This window comes from Gossypium arboreum, chromosome 11, assembly GCF_025698485.1.
Source record: "Gossypium arboreum isolate Shixiya-1 chromosome 11, ASM2569848v2, whole genome shotgun sequence".
Lineage (NCBI taxonomy): Eukaryota > Viridiplantae > Streptophyta > Magnoliopsida > Malvales > Malvaceae > Gossypium > Gossypium arboreum.
In genome coordinates, this window is record NC_069080.1 from 42,646,799 (window position 1) to 42,668,271 (window position 21,473).

General features: G+C 36.5%; 1 protein-coding gene and 1 pseudogene across 1 annotated transcript; both read left to right on the forward strand.

Moving 5' to 3' along the window:
- The first annotated feature begins 10,788 nt into the window (after nucleotides 1-10,788).
- On the forward strand, nucleotides 10,789-13,993 carry LOC108471682 (squalene monooxygenase SE2-like; annotated as a pseudogene).
- A 229-nt stretch (nucleotides 13,994-14,222) lies between these two features.
- Nucleotides 14,223-19,241, forward strand: LOC108470538 (GTP-binding protein At3g49725, chloroplastic). The gene is made up of 13 exons (XM_017771887.2): nucleotides 14,223-14,873; nucleotides 14,964-15,028; nucleotides 15,120-15,182; nucleotides 15,286-15,375; nucleotides 15,462-15,574; nucleotides 15,953-16,021; nucleotides 16,575-16,719; nucleotides 16,844-16,899; nucleotides 17,002-17,052; nucleotides 17,183-17,237; nucleotides 17,334-17,390; nucleotides 18,154-18,273; nucleotides 18,345-19,241. Exons 1-13 carry the CDS (start codon nucleotides 14,510-14,512, stop codon nucleotides 18,900-18,902), a joined length of 1,806 nt encoding a protein of 601 aa, XP_017627376.1. The 5' UTR covers nucleotides 14,223-14,509; the 3' UTR covers nucleotides 18,903-19,241.
- The last annotated feature ends 2,232 nt before the right edge of the window (nucleotides 19,242-21,473 follow it).

Below are 21,473 nucleotides of genomic sequence, written 5' to 3' on the forward strand. Positions count from 1 at the left end.
AATTTTGATAATTATTAAATATTTTAAGTTATTTAGAATTTTATGTTAACAAGAAAGTTTAGTTTAAAACTACTTCTTGTTTAGATTAAATTAGAGTTCTAGTATACTTAGGAGTTTTATTTAGATTTATTTATCTAGCCTATATATAGGCCTTTGCATTGTATCTGAGGACACAATTGATTATTATTCTATTTCTCTTTTGAGTAAATAAATTCTCTTTGAGTTTTTCTTTTCAAGAATTTCTCTTGAGTTTCTTTTAGAAGAGTTTTAACAATCTTTTTAGATTGTGGGGATCATCTTCAAACTTTTTCTTGCCAAGGTTTTTATCTTGGAGGGAAATTAGAGCCGCTTGAAGGGGTTGTGGATTCTTCGTGTTTCCAAGGCTTCTTAGGACTTCTACACGCCACGTTCTATCTTTCCATTTATCTTCTTTATTCACTTCTGAATCCTTGATTTATTATTTGTTTTAATTATTTTATCTAACTTGGATTTAATTTCGTTTCAGGTTGTGTCAAGAAAAATCCAAGTTTCTTTCCGAACATCTAGAGCCCTAAGTCAAATCCGCGACTTTGACAAACTTTACGATCCGCTTTCGCATTCATCCTTCTCAACCTTTATCAGGTTGGTTGATTTTCACGTTGTTGGTTAACCTTTGAAGTAGGGATCTAAATTACTAATACTCTTAAATTGGCTTAATTTTCCTCTTGGCCTCAAATTGACCAAATTAGACAAATTAGTCATGTTTATCTCTCGACCTCACCAAACTAACCTGGGATAATCAAATTGGTGCTCGATAAGATCTCCTCTCGGTCTCCCTTATCTAGATTTTCCTTTAGGATCATCAATCCTAAGTTTTGAATTCTATTTGATTTAGTCCAGATGTTGCAATTTAGTCCATGAACCCAAAAATCAACTAACGAACATTTCCATCAACCAACCACCTAGGATTTAACTATTCATGCTCATATCTAAACACACCAACAACAAATAATCAAGCAAAAATGACATTAACTTAAACTCAAAGCAAAGTAATAAAAATTCAAGCTTTCTTGCAAAAGCTTGGAGAACACTACAATGAAAGCAAGATATATGAGAAATTATTTTTAAAATAAAAAATGAAAAGACACTAAATGATATTAAACTAAGGATTAAAGTGAAAATACAAAGAAAGTTGAAGTATTAAAAGACAATTAACACCAAGCTAGAATAACCTTAACTAACTAACTAACTAACTAACTAACTAACAAAACATAAAACAAGAAAAGAAAAAGCTTGAACCCTAAAAGATAAAGAAAAACAACTAAAACCCTAAGCTAAAAAGATGTTAAAAGATGAATAATATGAAAAGTGGCCAAAAGAAGGCTTTTTGTTCTGATTATAACCAAAAAATTGTGCCCAAAATGCCCATCAGCGTGTATTTTCTATTGGTGTTGGAGTTGGACAAAGATAAGGACAACCCCTACAGTCATTTTTTGTCTCTTCTCATCAAGGGTATTGCGATACCCATGGTTTGGTATCGCGATACCCACGTCAGTCTTGAAATGAGGGAGCCCTGGGACATTAGGTATCGCGATACCACTATAGATGGCCTTAATCCTCTTCGTTTCAGCACTCTCATGGGTATAGCGACTTTTACGCTTTGATATCGCGATACCCTATTCTAAGTGATGTTTTTATTCATGTTTGGACCATTTTTGACTCCTTACAACACTCAATCAACCATTAGAGTCCATATGGCATATTTGGCCAATCCTGGTTTCAAAAGTAGCACAAAACACACCAATTCACTAATTAAAACAAAGAACCAAAACTAAGAAAAAACACAAAAAATACCTTCAAATTTCTCGAGAATAAGCTCTTTAATTGTAATGGAGAGCCTAATTTGATGTATCAAATTATGGCAGATCACTTATATATTTGATATTGGCAATAGTTCACCCAATGGTTTTCTTATGTGCCTTCAATACTTGAAGTAGAGCTTATTCCCATTTCAAACTCAATTAAGCGGAGATGATAACTAGAAATGTGTTGTTCTCCCCCAAATATCCATATTTCAAATTCTCGAAAAGGGGTTTCAATTCTAATTCAAACAGTTTAACTATGGAGTGTATCATCTTCTCAGAAGCATCTTCGAGAGGTCCCAATGGTTCCTTGCAATGTCTCCATCAATTTAGCTGATTAACTTGATTCCTTTCGATCTAAATATCCATGTCGTCTTGATGTTCCAATCATTCTTATCAACTACATTGTAATCCCTTTTTGGGAAGGTGAGATCCTTATGGTCAACTTGTGATTCGATTTCCATGGATTCTATGCTCCCAGTGCCCGAAATAACTCTAATTCACACTCTTCAGGTCCCTCCCTCTACTCCTTCTTAATGGGAGTTGTCATAACCGATGTGAATAGCTCCTATACATGTTCTACACTATGATTGGTAGGTTCTCCCGCACTCTTACTCACAGTCTCACAATTGGGTGAACATTTACATGTCCAGGATGAATCATTGCACTAACATTTTCCAGTAAAACTATTACTTATCGTGTGGTTTTTGTCCAAATGCTCCTTTTAGAAATGATATCAAATTGTTTTCTACTATTCTCACCCAATCTAACATAAAAGTATTGTAACTGGACTGCACTCTCGACACCGTTTCCAAGCAAAATTCATAATATTCTCTTGAACCTCTCCCAAGCTTGACCGAGTGTCTCTATGCTTTCTTGTTTAAATTTGAACAACCCCTTATAAACAGTGAGCACAATAGTTATCGGAATATTCTGCTTTAAAAATAGTTGAGTAAATTATTTCCAAGAAGTAATAGTGTTCTGAGTTAGCATATCCAACCATTCCTTCATTTTTCTCTAAGAGCAAGTGAAATCATCAACAATCGTATCGTCTTGTTCGGAACCCCTTCATAACTAATAATGTTGCATATATGGAGAAAACCCACTAGATCTTTATGTTTATCTTTACTGAATTGGAGATTCAAAATAATCTAAGATATATGAAACGAATTAAGCTAATGTAAACACAATCTTATATGATGCAATTTAGGAAATAAAAGCTTTTTATAATCTAGGCTTACCATTAGAATTATATAATTTTATTAATGAAATATGAAAACTCATATTATTTAACAAAAGCAAACTTGAATAGCTCTTACTAAGCTCTCACAATTTTTAGTTAAAAACTAAAGAATAATAAATTCATGATTTATTGTTAAATTCTATTTTATATCGTGATTGAGAGGAATTAGAAATTAGTTTTTAGATATTAAGAAGATAAACAATCTTCTTGATATATCCCAATATTTTATAAATAAAGGTACAAATAATTCAGTTATCAACAAAATATTTAGGTTATGCTTATATGATAAAGCTAGAATTATTTTACCTATAGAAATTTTTAATAAAATTGATAGAGCTATTTGCAATCAGCAAGCTCAATTTCAAAAGGTTTTATCAACCATATTTGGATTATTTCAAAAATTCTCGAAGGAAACAACCTATTTACAGCAACAGAGGAGAAAGAATATTTGACAAAATATATTGATAAGTGTTATAATAATCTCAGTTACTATCAAATTCAAGCAGGAATAGATTTAATACCCAAAGCCCAATATCTACTTTAACAAGATTCTTATTACTTTTATACTGATGGTCGAAGAATACTGGCATATAATGCTGGAGTTGGATATCGTCATGATAATAGAAATAAAGAATCCAAGATAGCGGAAATGGAGATGGATCCTTCCCACGTAATTGAAGACATAAAAAAATACATAGGAAAGTTGGAAGTCAACAAGATGTAGAAGAAACCACCATTACTCCTTAAAAAAAGAAACTATGTGTAAGCAACCAAAAACACATCTAGATAAAAAAGGAAGCTAAGTGGAAGTCGGTATAGCCGAATAAAAATGTATCAATTCGAATCTGAAGTAGTGATTTAATGGTTAAATATGTTCACTACTCAAGTATGACTTGATTTGATTCGCACTAATTCGATTTGTTTTTGGGTTTTATGTAAAAGAAAATTTATCATCAATAAAGAGATCACCGTCCTCCTTTCCGTGCCTTTTCATCTCTTCCACCTTCATCTTTACTTCTAACTACAACTTTTTCTTTCTCACTTCTCAATTTTTCATTTAAAAACCACCTTTTTTTTTCTTTAAACAGGGAGACAAGAACAGAATCGTGGGTTTTAACTGTAAATTTAGTAAAAACAATAATAAAACGAGACTTACTTTTTAAACCTTAGTATTTCATCTTCTTCAATGCCATTACTTAACCCTAACATCCATTAGCATTCCTTCCCAGGCCCTACTCCTGCTCCTGCTCCCATCTCCTACAATATCTCTCAAATTCACCACATATCGGAGTTTTCCATCAAAAACAAGGCTAAAAAAACCCTTCAAAGCTACCACCACTTGTCGCTTCTGCAAAAACCAAGAAAGCTCTATATCTCTTCTTGTAAATTCTGCTTCTGGGTTTCGTCCTTTGAAGAGAATGACGATGGTTTTCGATAATTATATTATTGGAGGAACATTCTTGGTTTCTTTTTTTGGCTATGTTTTACTTTTCATTTTGTGGCATGATAGCTATAGAGAGAAGAAAATCGAGAAAGGTTCTACAAAATTTGAGATCCAAACTGACACTGTTACCGGCACAGAAACAGGAAAATGCTCTCCGAAAAACGATTCTGGCGATGATATCTGTTGAAAAGTCAATTAAGGGGGTGTTGAAAAGTCAAAAATGGGAGGTGCAATTGGCACCGAAAGAAAAAGTGATAGGCAAGTTGTTTAAAGTTGAATGGGATAATTGCAATTTTGGTCCCTAATTTTTTAGGCCATTTGCAAGTTGGTCCCTGAACCTCAACTATAAATAGGCCTAATCATTTTCATTTCAACCATCCCAACCAATCTTTCTCTCTTAGTTTTCTCTCTTCCCCCATTTGAAAATTCTTAAGGAATTCTATTTGTTTGTAATATTTTGGAGATAGTAAAGTTATCATCTGGTGTTAGTGCCCGAGGACGTAGGTATAATTTACCGAACCTCGTTAAAACTCTTGTGTTATTTCTTGTCTTATTTTTCTTTCAATATTTGAGGGTATAATAGTAGTATTTAATTGAGCTATTAAATTACTATAGAAGGGATATTCTGACTAAGGAAAGACTTGGTATTTAAGAGATCCTTGTGATCCACCTCTCTTCCTTGGGAATTGAACTTTGTTTGATTTTTTAGTACAATAATTTACACGCTTCCGACCCTATTGGAACAAAAAGTGGTATCAAGAGCCGAAGGTTAATCGTAGTATGCTCTGTGGTTGCAGTTTAAACTGATCTTCCACATCAGAAAAGATTTCCTTAGGTATATTGAAAGATTATGGAGAAAACGGTCGGTGTAGGAGCTTCAACATCGTCCATGTGGACAAGACCAACAATTGCAAATGCAAGATTGGCCGTGGAGATCTTTGATGACACGTGTCATTTTGGTATGTGGCAAAGTGAGGTTCTAGATGCCCTTTTTCAGCAAGGTCTAGACATTGCTATTGATGAAGAGAAACCAGATGATGTACAGGAGAAAGATTGGAAGGCGATCAATCGGTTGGCATGTAGCACAATTCGATCATGCCTTTCTCGAGAGCAGAGGTATGCTTTTTCAAAGGAGACTTCTGCAAATAAGTTGTGGGTGGTACTTGAAGAAAATTTTTTGAAGAAAAACAGTCAAAATAAGCTCCACTTGAAGAAAAGACTGTTTCGCTTCACTTACGTCCCAGTACCACAATGAATGATCACATCACCAAATTTAATCGATTAGTTCTTGATTTGCTAAATCTGGATGAGACATTCAAAGATGAAGATTTGGCTTTGATGCTGTTGGGGTCACTTCCTGAGGAGTTTGAGTTCCTAGAAACTACTCTACTTCATGGCATGAGTTATATATCTCTGAGCGAAGTCTGTGCGGCCTTATACAGTTATGAACAAAGAAAGTAGGACAAACAGAAAAACTCAATCAGAAATACAGAAGCTTTAGTAGTCCGAGGTCGTTCATACACTCGGAAGAAAACTCAGAAGGGGAGATCAAAGTCAAAGTCCAGACTTGGGAAAGATGAATGTGTCTTTTGTCATGAGAAAGGCCACTGGAAGAAAAATTGTCCAAAGCTGAAGAATAAGGGAAAAGCTGCTTAGATGCTTGTGTTGCAAAGCATGATACCAGTGACTCTGAACTATCACTGGTTGCATCATCATTGTCGTTCCATTCAGATGAGTGGATATTGGATTTGGGTTGTACCTATCATATGTCCCCTAACCGGGAGTGGTTCTCTGATTTAGTAGAACTAAATGGAAGAGTTGTTTATATGGGCAATGACAATGCTCAGAAAGCTGTTGGGATAGGTTCAATCCAATTAAATAATCAAGATGGATCAACCGAGTTCGATCGATGTTGATGACGTGCCCGTTTGAAGAAAAATCTCATCTCATTGGGAGCCTTGGAATCCAATGGTTCGGTTATTACTATGAGAGATGGGGTTTTAAAAGTGACATCTGGCGCACTTGTGATATTGAAGGGCATCAGAAAAAATAACTTGTATTACTACCAAGGTAGTACAGTTATTGGAACAGTCGCTGCAGCTTTCGGTAACAAAGAATTAGACTCAATGCAGTTGTGGCATATGAAGTTGGAACATGCCAGCGAAAAATCCTTACAAATTCTGGCAAAGCAAGGATTGTTGAAAGGTGCAAAGGCTTGCAAATTAAAATTTTGTGAGCATTGTGTTCTGAGAAAGCAAAAGAGAGTAAAATTTGGCACTGCTATCCATAATACAAAAGTATTTTGGAATATATTCACTCAGATATGTGGGGGCCTTCCAAAACACCTTCGTTGGGAGGAAAACACTACTTTGTTACTTTTGTTGATGACTTTTCCAGAAGAGTTTGGGTGTATACCATGAGAACTAAGGATGAAGTGCTTGGAGTTTTTCTTAAATGGAAAACTATGATCGAAAACCAGACTAGCAAGAAAATCAAGCGGCTTAGGACAGACAATGGAGGGGAATATAAAAGTGATCCGTTCTTCGATGTGTGCCAAGAGTATGGTATTGTTCGACACTTTACAGTTAGAGATACACCACAACAGAATGGAGTGGCAGAGTGTATGAATCGAACATTGCTGGAGAAAGTTCGATGTATGTTGTCCAATGCTAGGTTGGGCAAGCAATTTTAGGCTGAGGCTGTGACATACGCTGGCCATCTTGTTAATCATTTGCCATCATCTGCATTAAAAAGAAAAATTCCTATGGAGGTATGGTCTGGAAAACCGGCTACAGATTATGAATCCTTATATGTGTTTGGATCCACTGCATATTATCATGTGAAGGAGTCAAAGTTAGATCCGAGGGCAAAGAAAGCTCTATTTATGGGAATCACTTCTGGAGTGAAGGGATTTCGTCTTTGGTGCTTAGACACAAAGAAAATGATCTGTAGCAGAGATGTTACCTTTGATAAATTTGCCACATTGAAAAAGGTAACAGATGAAAATATTCAGACAAGCGATACTCCACAGCAGGTGGAGTGTACTCCAAAACAGGTGGAGTTTGAGCAGATGGGGATTTGCCCAGTTAATAAGTCTAATTCTCCAGCCACAATGGAGGAATTAGAGGTTGAAAAGGTTCTGACCCAAGAACCATTAAGTACACCAGAACCAGTTGCAGTTGCAAGGCCACGGAGAGAAATTCGTAAACCTGCTCGATTTACTGATATGGTAGCCTATGCCCTTCCCGTTGTTGATGATGATATTCCTATCACTTATCAAGAAGCAATGCAAAGCTTAGAAAGTGACAAATGGAAAGGCGTCATGGATGAAGAAATACAGTATCTCTGGAAGAACAATACTTGGGAGTTGGCACAATTACCGAAAGGTAAAAGGGCAATCGGATGCAAGTGGGTATTCGCAAAGAAAGATGGATCTCTTAGCAAGAAAGATATTCGCTACAAGGCAAGATTGGTAGCTAAAGGCTACGCTCAGAAGGAGGGAATTGACTACAATGATGTATTTTCCCCTGTTGTGAAGCATTCTTCCATCAGAATTTTGTTGGCCTTGGTAGCACAGTTGAATTTAGAGCTAGCTCAACTTGATGTTAAGACGGCTTTCTTGCATGGTGAGTTAGAAGAGGAGATCTATATGACTCAGCCCGAAGGATACACATATGCTAGTGGTAGAAATTGGGTTTGTAAGCTGAACAAATCGCTATATGGATTGAAGCAATCCCCGAGGCAGTGGTACAAGCGATTTGATAGCTTTATGAGAAGGCAGAAGTACACAAGAAGCAAATATGACAATTGTGTGTATTTGCAGAAGCTGCATGACGGATCTTTCATTTATCTACTCTTGTATGTTGATGATATGTTAATCGCTTCGAAGAGCCAAAAAGAGATAGATAAGCTGAAGGCTCAGTTGAATCAAGAGTTCGAGATGAAAGATCTAGGTGAGGCCAAGAAGATTCTCAGCATGGAGATAAGTAGAGATAGACAGAGAGGCAAGCTTTGTTTGAATCAGAAGCAATATCTGAAAAAGGTATTACAATATTTTGGTGTAAATGAAAACACAAAACATGTAAGTACCCCACTTGCTTTTCATTTGAAACTTAGTGCTCAATTATCTCCGAAAACTGAAGAAGAAAGAGAATATATGGCAAAAGTCCCATATGCTAATGCAGTTGGGAGTTTGATATATGCGATGGTGTGTCTGTGCTTGACATTTCACAAGTTGTTGGAGTTGTGAGCGGTATATGCATGATCCTGAAAAATGACATTGGCAAGTCAGGAAATGGATTCTACGGTATCTTGAAAACCGTAGATGTTAGTTTAATTTTGAACAGGATGAAGCACTTGGTGGGTTTGTAGTTGGATATGTTGATTCCGACTTTCTTTGGTGATTTAGATAAACGTCGTTCAACTACGGGTATCTGTTTACTCTTGCGAAAGCCCCAAGAAGTTGGAAGTCTACCTTACGATCTCTGATGAGCGGTGTCTACTACTGAGGCGTAATATATGGCGATTCTGAAAGTCATTAAGAAGGCTATTTGGCTTAATGGATTGTTGAAAGACTTAGGAGTTGTTCAAAGTCACATTAGTCTATATTGTGACAGTCAGAGCGCTATTCATTTAGCGAAAATCAAGTCTATCATTCAAGAACCAAGCATATCGACGTAAGATATCACTTTGTGCGGGAAGTCTTTGAAAAAGGAAAAATTCTACTTCAGAAGATTTCGACAGCATATAATCCTGCAGATATGATGACCAATGTGGTAACAACAATCAAGTTTAATCATTGTTTGAACTTGATTAACATCCTGAGAATTTGAGCACCTTCAGGTGTATGGCGCTCGAGAGCGCATTTGGAGGCACTACAAAAGATAGTTTTATCGAATATGGAGAGTTGAAGGAAGTGTGTGAAGATGTGATTATCCTAATCAAATCTTCAAGGTGGAGATTGTTAAAAAGTCAATTAAAGGGGTGTTGAAAAGTCAAAAATGGGAGGTGCAATTGGCACCGAAAGAAAAAGTGATAGGCAAGTTGTTTAAAGTTGAATGGGATAATTGCAATTTTGGTCCCTAATTTTTTAGGCCATTTGCAAGTTGGTCCCTAAACCTCAACTATAAATAGGCTTAATCATTTTCATTTCAACCATCCAACCAATCTTTCTCTCTTAGTTTTCTCTCTTCTCCCATTTGAGAATTCTTAAGGAATTCTATTTGTTTGTAATATTTTAGAGATAGTAAAGTTATCATCTGGTGTTAGTGCCCGAGGACGTAGGTATAATTTACCGAACCTCGTTAAAACTCTTGTGTTCTTTCTTGTCTTATTTTTCTTTCAATATTTGAGGGTATAATAGTAGTATTTAATTGTGCTATTAAATTACTATAGAAGGGATATTCTGACTAAAGAAAGACTTGGTATTTAAGAGATCCTTGTGATCCACCTCTCTTCCCTGGGAATTGAATTTTGTGTGATTTTTTAGTACAATAATTTACACGCTTCCGACTCTATTGGAATAACAATATCATCATTGTCGGTGCCGGCGTTGCTGGTGCTGCTCTTGCTCATACTCTTGGCATGGTCATTTTATTATTTTTTCTTATGCGCTATAAGTTATTGTGTTCTTTTTTTATAGATTGATTTTGTCGAATGTTGGAGTAATTATTGAAATTTAGTGATTACTCATTTTCCTGTTTCTTTTGATTAACCGAGATTTCATTGTTACTGAAAATCTGGGTTTTCTTTGTTTTGGCTTGAAATTTAGTTGATTATTGCCTGAACGTAAGCAACTCATGGATACTCTTCACGAAATTGGTGTTCTTGGAGTTAATAAGAAGTTTGCCTTTGTTTACGTAGTGAAAAAGATATCTATCTACCGTACATTTCGATTGACTAATAATTTCTGTTTAGAATTTTATTGGAATTTACTGGAAATTTATATCTTTTGATCAAATGAGTAATTGACTATTGTTTAGAATTTAACTTGTAAATAATCAGATTGTTGACTGTTGATTTGAACTTTGAATTCTCAGAAACAATTTGGATTTCATTTTGATTGTTGTCTTCTTTTCTATGTAAGATTCTACTGCAATTGAAGAGATTCTAGAATTAGAATAACCTGGATAGGTTGCCTTGAAGGGCAAGAAGTTAAGACCAACTTGAACTTCCTTGCAATTTTACTTTTCCATGTATTTGCTTTGTTTGGGGAAGATTGCAGATGATTTCTCAACCATTAGAATAATAGAAGGGTTTAAACTGATGTTCATTTGCAAGGATTGTTTTTTAGTTATTTAGTGCTGATTTACTTACAATCTTACTGCTTATTTCAGGATGGAAGGCGGGTTCGTGTGATAGAAAGAGACTTGACAGAACCCGACAGGATTGTTGGGGAAATCCTGCAGCCTGGAGGATACCTTAAATTAGCTGAATTGGGCCTTGAAGGTATGCATTGAAATTGTTATGCATCTGTTAAATTGTGAACAAACTTCGGTTTTTGTTGGATCTGTTCTCCCTATTTGATTCACTCGAAGAGAAAAAAATGATATCTCTTGGTTCTCTTCTGGTTACAGATTGTGTGGAGGAAATTGATGCACAAAGAGTGCTTGGATATGCTGTCTTCAAGGATGGGAGAAATACTAAGTTGTCATATACCCAGGAGAAATTTCATGCAGATGTTGCTGGGAGGAGCTTCCATAATGGGCGTTTCATATGGAGGATGAGAGAAAAAGCTGCCACTCTTCCCAAGTAATCTTTTTTGCTTCCCGAAATCGTGCTACATACATATTAATGACCAACTAATTGCAGCATTGTTGATTTTGCAATTCTTTTTCATGCGTAATATTTCATTTTACATTTTTAGGTTAATGAATTACGAGCTTGCAATTGATCTTCTTTCACCATCTTATGTAAAATTATCAGTGTGCGGTTAGAAGAAGGAACTGTAACATCTCTGCTTCAAGAAAAGGGAACAATTAGGAGGGGTGCAATACAAAACAAAGGATGGTCAAGAATTAAGAGCTTATGCTCCTCTTACGATTGTATGTAATGGTTGCTTTTCAAACCTACGTTTCTCTCTTTGCAACCCAAAGGTGAAGTTACCATTTTCTAATTGTTATGTGAATACTTTGTCATCTTATCTAACAATGATATAGAAAATCATGTCGATAAGACAGTTATCTTTCAGTGGTGGTGAAGCCAGGAAATTTTCATTGGGGGCCAGGATAAGAACATAAATTGTTGGAGGGCTAAACTTAAAAATTTCATGCTAAAAGGGTTAAATTATATTACAAAACAATATGAGGGTCTAAAATTGTAATAAACCCACTTTATCCAAGTGGGACAGCGCCCCTGCCTGCCCGCTTTTGGTTTTGCCCGTCTTTCAGGCTATAATTTCGTAGAGTTGCATTGTCTGCTTGAATACTAAATGAAATCATTTAATTTGCATGTGCTCAGTTTCTTATGATGTTCCAGCAGGAAGTAAATTTAGTATTTTTAACTTTTCAACAGGTAGATATGCCCTCTTGTTTTATGGGTTTGGTCCTAGAGAACTGTAAACTCTCATTTCCAAATCACGGACATGTTATCCTAGCAGATCCTTCACCTATCTTGTTTTATCCGATCAGTAGCACAGAGGTTCACTGCTTGGTTTATGTTCCAGGGAAGAAAGTGCCGGTGGCACCCCAGGTAATCAGCTGATTGTTGATTGATTCATGATTTTGGATTAGTACCTATTTCTTTATAGTTTCACCACAACATTTAACTTTAATCCTTTATTGGTGTTAAAGCATCCCTTGCCTTTCTGCACATGTTACCTTGGTTTAATCGAATAGAGTGTCTGTTTCAGGTTCCACCTGAGCTTTGTGAAGCTTTCATTGCTGCTGTTGACAAAGGTAATATTAGAACCATGCCAAATAGAAGCATGCCAGCTGATCCTCATCAGATTCCTGGAGCACTTCTAATGGGTAATGCTTTCAACATGCGTCATCCTTTAACTGGCGGAGGAATGACTGTCGCATTGTCTGATATCGCTGTACTTCGGGATCTTCTTAGGCCTCTGCATGACCTTCATGATGCAGATTCCCTGGCTAAGTATTTCGAATCATTTTACACGTTACGCAAGGTTAGTTGGCTCCTTACTCTACGATCCTATTGTAGTAACAATAGCTCTTTCACCATTTGATTTGCTTTGTGCCCCATGTCTATAGTTGGCTTCACATGCTTTGATTCTAACTAACTAGCTAGGATTGTGTATTTCGTTTCGTTTCGTTCCAACAGCACTAGGTTTTGGCATCATCTTCAAAAATCTGAATGGTCTAGCAATGTTCTTGACATAAAAGGAAAAAAATTCTTCAATTCTAGGTTTGACCACTGACATTATGCCCAATGGCGAAGCCTAGTAGAGGCCCAGGGGGGCCATACCCCCCAAGTTTAAAATTTTTGCAATTTAGCTCTTTGTAGATATATTATGGCCCTCCCAAAAATATAAGTAGGCCTCCCCAAGGTTTAATATTTTTGCAAGTTTAGAGATATACAATGAATCAGAGATGTTATTACTTATTTTCAAAATTTTCTGTTTGGTTGTGTACTGCAGCCCGTGGCTTCTACAATAAATACGCTGGCCGGTGCTCTTTACAAGGTGTTTTCTGCTTCCCTTGATTAAGCAGGGTCAGAATCGCAAGAAGCCTGTTTCGACTATTTAAGCCTTGGGGGTGATATCTCAACAGGACCAGTGGCTTTACTCTCTGGTCTAAACCCTTGCCCATTGAGTCTAGTACTTCATTTCTTTGCTGTTGGAAGTTATGGAATTGGTCGCCTACTCTTACCATTTCCTTCACTTGGACGCATGCTAATTGGAGCTAGGTTAATTTCGGTATGTATTGTTCCATTCTTTATACAGTTAATGCCTCTTTTAGACTTTGCTCTTTCCTCTTGTTTTCCTTGGGACCGCTCTCTACTTGTATGAAATAGATATTCTACCTGTACAATTTATTTGACATTCCTCACAAATTTTCAATAGATACCATGGGACAAAGGTTTCCATTAATATTTGTTAGCTCAAGTTAAAATCAAAGCTAAAAGTATGAAAGCTGTGTATGTTGAACTGGATTTCGCCACCTTGCGATGATTTTTTTCCCTCATTCATGCAGAGTGCATCAGGTATTATTTTCCCCATAATCAAAGCAGGAGGAGTGAGACAAATGTTCTTTCTTGCCACTGTTCCAGCAGTATATCGAACTCCGCCCGTTGATTGATCTACCCCATCATGGTAGCGTCATCTTTTAGCACCCAAGGTTTAGAGGAATGACTGATAAATGATGAGTGCATCCTAGGACATTGTTCAACTGTGCGAACTGTTCATTCATTTTTGAAAAAAGTTGTGGCAAAAACCAATGTACTTTATATTTGTTGTATTACACTGTGAGAAATAATAAAAGAAAAGATTCATCATTGTTGAGTAAATAGATTTCAACAATCAAAACACTGAGTGAAGAAATATCACTTGGACAAAACACAATGGAAGCTGGAAGAAAGCCGTCATTCATAAACATGCAATAAGCTATATAAAACTACGTTCTGAAAAAAAAAAAAAGAATGTTATATTTAAGACACATTACCTAAATTAAATTTACAGGATAAATTTTACTTAACAATGAATATGAAAATTTTAATTTGAATAGAGAAAGGTTTTTTAAAAATGATATTGAGTAAATGGGGCTACTTGCTAAAATACAAGGCCGAAAAAGCAAATTTTGGATCCTCAAAATGGTGAATGAGTTGGACAGGGATGTAGTCGTAGTAAAAGTAGGAGATGGGCTCCGAGGGTTTTAATTTTATAAGCTGAAGGGCTAAAACATGACCGACCGTCAACCCCTCCCCTCGATCAAGTACTAGAGAAGCGAAAGAAGAACGTTCCTCCCACAGTCCCACTCCAGGGCCATTTTCTATTTCATTAGAAACTGCAAAATTTTCAGAGAAATGCTAAGAATTCTCACTTGGTCACGGTCCTCCCTCAGGTCCCGATCTCAATTTGCTCCTTCTTCTCCATTTTCCATTCTTTCATCATCATACTCAACTTTCAACAAAGGCTCCGAAGACAATCAAAGCGCCGCCGGTTCAGTTTTCAGCAGGTACCCATCTGACCCACCTCGCCTTTTTGTTGTCCAGCCTCGTCTTCGTCCCGCTACTTTCTTGCAGGCCAAGCTCAACGAGGCTCTTTGTTTAGCTAACTCCCTTGAGGAACAACGTGATGGCTACTTTCATTCTGATTTCTTCGATAAGGAGTTGCCTCCTCATGTTGTTGTCCAAAACCCTTCTCTTAAATCTGCCAAAATCCGCGCTGGTATCTCGACTCTCTTGTTTAATCATGTTTCTAGTCACTTCTTTCTTTAACGTTTTGTTCTTGGTTTTTATTTTTATTTTTTATTTCTAGACACGTATTTTGGACCTGGAACTGTAGAAAACATCAAATGCCATTTGAATGCTCTGGAATCCAAGGCAAGACAGCTTCTTCTTATGTTCTTCGTAACGACCTTATGATTTTAATGCAACCGTGGAAACCTTATCTATCACCATATGGTTTTACTAGGATGGAGTTGATGCTGTTTTTGTCAATATCATCCTGTCTGGAGTACAGCAACGTAATTTAGAGGTAAGTACTGGCTGTCTAATTTCTCTCATTCTTTTGGTGGCAATGGAAACTCAAGCTGTACTGTAATGTGTTTTGCTAATATATTTGCTATTTTCTTTGGCAGCGAATTTTGGGAAAACCTGTCTTAGATCGTGTTGGCCTTATAATAGAAATATTCAATGCTCATGCACACACTAAGGAAGCCAAGTTACAGGTGCAATTCCTGGCTTTACTTGGCATGGCATCGCATTTTGTATTCCACTGTTTTCACTAAGACTTGTTTCACTTGCTATTATGCAGGCTGAGTTAGCAGCTCTTATGTACAAGAAGAGTAGACTTGTCCGTGTACGCAGGCTGGACGGCCGCAATACGTTTGGGGCTAGTGGAGAAGTTGAAGTTGTTAGTGCACGAGGGTGAGGCCCGAGTTCCCTGTAGAACAAAATAGGACTAGATTATAAAGCTTGAAGATTCCCAAGATGATTTGGACCATTATTCTAGCTGCCTTAGATTATAAATCCTTCCTTTTTTTTCTTTTAACCAAATAGGAAAAACACTATGACCTGAGACTAAGTTGAAATTAACTTTATAGGGTGGGGTAATGGGTAAATGTTTTTTTCTTTTTTCCAATATTCTCTTTTGAAGATTGAAATGTTTCCATAGTTCAAAGTTCAAACAGTTTTGATTTCTCTCTCTCCCCTCAACGTATTCATTTGTCATGTACATAAATGCTTGTCACTAATAATTGTCTATTCTTAGAAATAGTTTTGATTATGCCTATGTATTGGTTGCAGGAGAGGAAGTGGGGGTCGTGGTTTCATCAGTGGTGCTGGAGAAACTGAACTGCAGCTTCAACGCCGAAGGTTTGTTCTTTATGCTACATATATATGTGTGTGTGTGTGTGTGTGTGTGAAGCTGTCTCAGATGCGTATGTACTGATAAATGTCATGATGACCTGGATTCCATGCGAATTTTTATATGCATGCTATAGTTGTTCTTGATTTTTGAAATTTCTTTTTTAATGGGCAATGTCTGTTCTATTATTATCTGGAGATGCCCCATCCCCTCCATAATAACTGAATACATTCAAGAATGTCTACACTTCTTTATTTAATGGCAGCTTAGGATATTCTGCTTTAGCATTGCCTTGTTGATTATATCCCTTCCTTTCTAAGATGGTGATAACTATGAAGTGTGTGCTCTTTTATTAGAGGTTTCTAGCTATCCATATTGACTATTTTATTCATCCTTTGTCCTCTCATCTCAATTTGGATCTGGCTATTTGGATTGTGGCATGCCTGTTTTCAGTCTCTGTATGTTGCTCTTTTATAACTAGCTACTTTTTACTGTGCTCTGTTATCATAATCCTTATTAACTTAGTGTGTGTTTATATGTTCGCTGACTCGAACTTCTCAGAATCTTGGAGCGGCGGAATCATTTGTTATCCCAGATTGAAGAGGTTCGCCGTACCCGAGCTGTGCAACGTGCAGCTCGTAAGAAACGAGGTGGACTTGATGGCCGAGGTTTAGCTACTGTTGCTGTTGTAGGATACACAAATGCTGTAGGTGGCCAAATTCTGACCAAAACTGCATTTTGTTTCAACCAGACTAACAAGTTAGAGATATCTTGTGTTTTTTCCCTCTATTTTCTCATGCTCAACATTTACCCTTTTTCTCAATTAACAGGGGAAGTCTACATTAATTAGTGCACTCTCAGATAGTAATCTGTATAGTGATGCAAGGTATATTTATTCTTTAAAACAATTTTTCCTCGAAGTTAAATTCTTTGTTATAAGTAAAAGGATGGATGCTTTTGCCTAATTGGAGGAAATGGCTTTGTGCAGATTGTTTGCAACATTGGATGCTAGATTAAAAAGTGTTGTTCTTCCTTCGGGGTGAGATGGTCCATATGTAATCTAATTTCCTCTCTCACAAATTTTGGCAATCAAATATAAACATGCTTTTTAATTATTGACGAGATTACAATCTTATGCAATTGATCTAATTATGCACATAATAATTCAGGAGGAAAGTGCTTCTTAGTGATACTGTGGGATTCATATCTGATCTGCCAGTACAGGTAACTGAAAATCATTGAGTATATGTGTCATTGATTATATTTTCCCCCTTTTTGCTATTTTCGGTCTTCATTCACTAATGGATATTGCTCTTATAGTTGGTGGAAGCATTTCATTCAACCTTGGAAGAGGTGCTGGAGGCTAACCTCCTTGTGGTATGAACGGATAAACTTTCCCTTTTTTTTTTTAAAAAAAAAAAATTGTCTATTGTAAATTGTAGTTTCGAGTTTCTTTTCTTCTTTGTCTATTTATAAAAGCAGATTCTTTTAAAGATGCTGACCTTTTGATCATCTTTAATCAATCAAAGCTGATTAACGCCATTGAACCTTATCTTGGCTGTATACAGTTCTAAAATCCAGATAAATTAAAAAGAAAAAAAGAAAGAGAATATTTCTTAGTAACTTAATTTTATCCTCCTTACAATTCTGAAGTTACATATTCTTTTGTTGCGAAGCAATGAATTTTTGAGAAATGACTTTCAAGTAGATTCTATTATGAAAGAATTGAAGCTTGAAAGAATTGATATCTACCTTTAATCTTTTCTTCCTTACACCGGATTTTCCCTAGCAGCTTTTTTACCCTCTTTAGTGGTGTTGCATTTGCCAAATCTTCTATCACCCAGATATATCCTCTTTAAGAGGTCATTATGCAATCAAGGGTTTATTGTTATTTCTTTTCTTTTGAGTAGTCTGGTTCTAAATGAATTTTTCTTCATATGATCAACTGGCCACTGTAAATAATAAATATGATCAGCAAACTCTGATGAGTGATCCTTGAAACATGTTTAAATTGTACTTTTTTCAGAATAATTGAAGTATCTTTCTTTGGACGTGTAATTTATGTAAAACATTATCTCCTGAGTCAGAGAATCAAGATTTCTGTCCTGCCTGCTTATGGATTTTTCTAATAACTCTGCAGCATGTAATAGATTGCACTGCACCTAACCGTGATGAACATCGGTCCACGGTGTTGCAAGTTCTTCAGCAAATTGGAGTGTCAGAGGAGAAGCTTCAGAACATGATTGAAGTCTGGAACAAGGTATTTTACCACTCTTTCCTCTCCAAAAACAACAATAAAAATGATGTCTTCTAACTTTACAATCTACTAAGATTGATTATGAAGAAGAAATCGGTGCTGGTGAAGATGTTGAGATGAGCGATTTCTCAGCTGCAGAAGATGTTGAGATGAGCGATTTCTCAGCTGCAGAAGATGGTGAGACTAAAGATTCTCCAGGAGAAGATTGTGATGTGGCATTTGAGCTATTAGATGGGAAATCAGTTGATGGTAGTGATGCATTGAAGCCTTCACTTGGAGAGCTTCAACAGACCATGGATGACAAGCAAGACGATTACTCTGATGGCTGGCTGTTGTCAGAGGACGACACTGCGGATGACTACTGGAATACCCTGAATGAACAGCAGCAAGCTGAGACCTCCAATGAGTGTAAGGTGGAAAAAGATTCCGAATCTCAACCTCAGCATGTTCCTCATGTCAAAGTGTCTGCACTAACCGGGGTGGGCTTGCAAGAACTATTGGAAATTATAGATGAAAAGCTCAAGGTGCAAGATGACCGGCTGAAGTCTGAAAAAGTAGTGGGAAACAGTTACATCGATCGAAAATGGAGGCCCCCTCGAAAAGAGGACGAAGAGGTAGCAGTTGAACAATAAACAGCAGGCAAATGCAGTTCATTTTCTTCACCTCTGGTGACTGTCAGCATAACACACACACCATCATCAAAATACAGGTGAAAGCCCTGATGGCACAGATGATGAATAATCCCGAGAGCAACTTGAGATGAATCTCACCGTTTCCCTAGGTCGAGTTCAGAGTTATGGGACGTGGGATCTCCCAATGAAGACAGAGTTTCCAGACATTGGATTATGCTGCATGAAAGCTCAAACCTTGTTGTATATTTAATGGTTGTACTTATTAATTTAATAAGGTTTGAATCCCAAATCTTTGGATTTTGTGCACAGAAACAATAATAAAAATTATATTGTCCCAAAGATTATTCGTGCTCATAACGACGTCGTTTACCACACCGACGCGCTATTGACTGTAATAACACAAAGCGCGCGTGGGCTCCAGATCATTCAGTGTGAGACGGGGATCTTAGGTTTGCGCAAAACTATAATAAAAAACTAAAGAGAATCTTAAAAACTTAAGTTTTGTAGGCATCAGTCCTTACTTTATTTCACGTAAAAATGTTATTATACAATCTTTAAATTAAACAAACTTCTTTGAAGTTTATTGGAGAAGCGGTCAAATTTCAATTTTGTAACTTTAATATCTCTTTTTTATGTTCTTGAGAAGGCATGGCATGGTTACGTAATTTATTTATGTCAGTTTTTTTCTTAAAAAATAGAGAAATATTATTATTTTTTGGTTTTATTATGAAAACTAAAGAACCACTATCCCCATTCGAACCTAGAAATTGGCAATCGATTACACACAACTTTTCCTTTTGAAAATTTTTGACACTGTTTATAAAGTATATTTTTAATGTTGGCTGCTTGCGCTTATATTTCTGTTTTTATTTTTCTGGTTTAATAAATTACTTTTGACATTAAAATTTTCTTTTCCTAGGATTTTGTCTGAATTTTTATGTCAAGAAAGAGAGTTTCCAGGCTGTCCTAATCTTTAATCCTCTTCTACTTATTTTTTTCATAATAATATAATAATACTATATCAAACTGAAGTGAACAAAAACACCTGAACCCTTGTCTTGCCTAAGGAAGTCAATTAACTCCCTAGGTACATCTTTGATCACTTGTATATCCTCCTTCCCAACAAAAGACATTTTGGCTATAAGATTAGCAATTTGATTACACTCCTTAAACACATGCCTTTTCACTCATTGATTTTTGCTTTGTAGCATTTGTTGAATTTACCAATGCAAATTCGAATTCGAGGACACAAAGTAACCTTCTTGGATAGCTTTGACTACCTTTAAGCAATCTGTTTGAATCAAAGCCCTATCATATTCCATTTTTTGTAACAAAATTAAACCATCCCATATGCCCCATAACTCAGCATAAAAAATTGAACAATCACTCAAATCATTGTTAAACCCAACAATCCACTCTCTGGACTGGTCTCGCACCACACCGCTAGCAGAGACTAACCTTGTACTCATATTCCTCGCCCCATCAATATGTAGATAAACAAAGTTACTTGACAATGATTGATCTTGAGTATCAATACGCCTATCAGATAGTTTATCTTTATGTGAAAACAAAAATTGCCCAGCCTAGTGTAATGAAACTTTAACAATCTCAGAAGCATTCCAAGACAAAGCTTGGAATATGAATAGATTTCTATTTGCTTATAGGCGCTACACAATTAGGCCAAAAAGGCAAGACCAGTTAACATACGTAGAAATCAAATCCAATCTAGAAGATAAATTAGAAACTAACCATTCAACAAGATTATTAAAGAAAAAATTGCTACTCTCACTTGCAGGCACCACTTATAACCAGACCTTTTTCGTAGCGGAACAATCTCTAAGGACATGAAGAATGTCTTTTAATTCATAACCGCAAACTAGGAAAAAGGGATCCTATCCCACGCTTAACTCATTCTATGTTAGTGAGCAGACGTTACTTGAAGCCCAGCCACATAAAGAGACAGACACTGTGTAGTCATTGAATTTTTCAAATAGTTTTCTAGAAATCATCTTTGGGGATCCAAGAATTCTCCCAGAGCAAGTGATGCGCACTTTTAGTCGAGAAAGATTCGTTAGAATTATGACTCCAAGCTATTCTATCCTGACCCGCAAAAAGGTGAGGAGGCAAGATACTCACTATGCGCCTGAAAAAATCTTCAAACACTTACACACAAAACAAATCTAGATTTCAAACACATTCTTCCTTTACCATCTCATTAAGCCTGCAATCAAATTCCAAAAGAGCATGAGAAGGTATGTGTCTTGTCAAAGGGCCTACACTCACAACCCAAGGATTCTTCCAACATCGAATTGATCTACCATCCCCTATAGACCACACTAAATTATCCCTGAGTAATGGCCAAACCTTAGAGAAAGCCTTCAAAGAAAAGAGTCCTTACCTCGTGAAATACTTTTCAGCAATTGCTCCTTCATACTATACTTCGAATGGAGCACCCTAACCGATAAGGCCTTATCATTCGATACCAAATTGAACCCTAATTTCATCAAGAAAAATTTGTTATGATCCTCTAAATAGCGAAACCTAAGACCTCCACAAGAACAAGGTTGACAA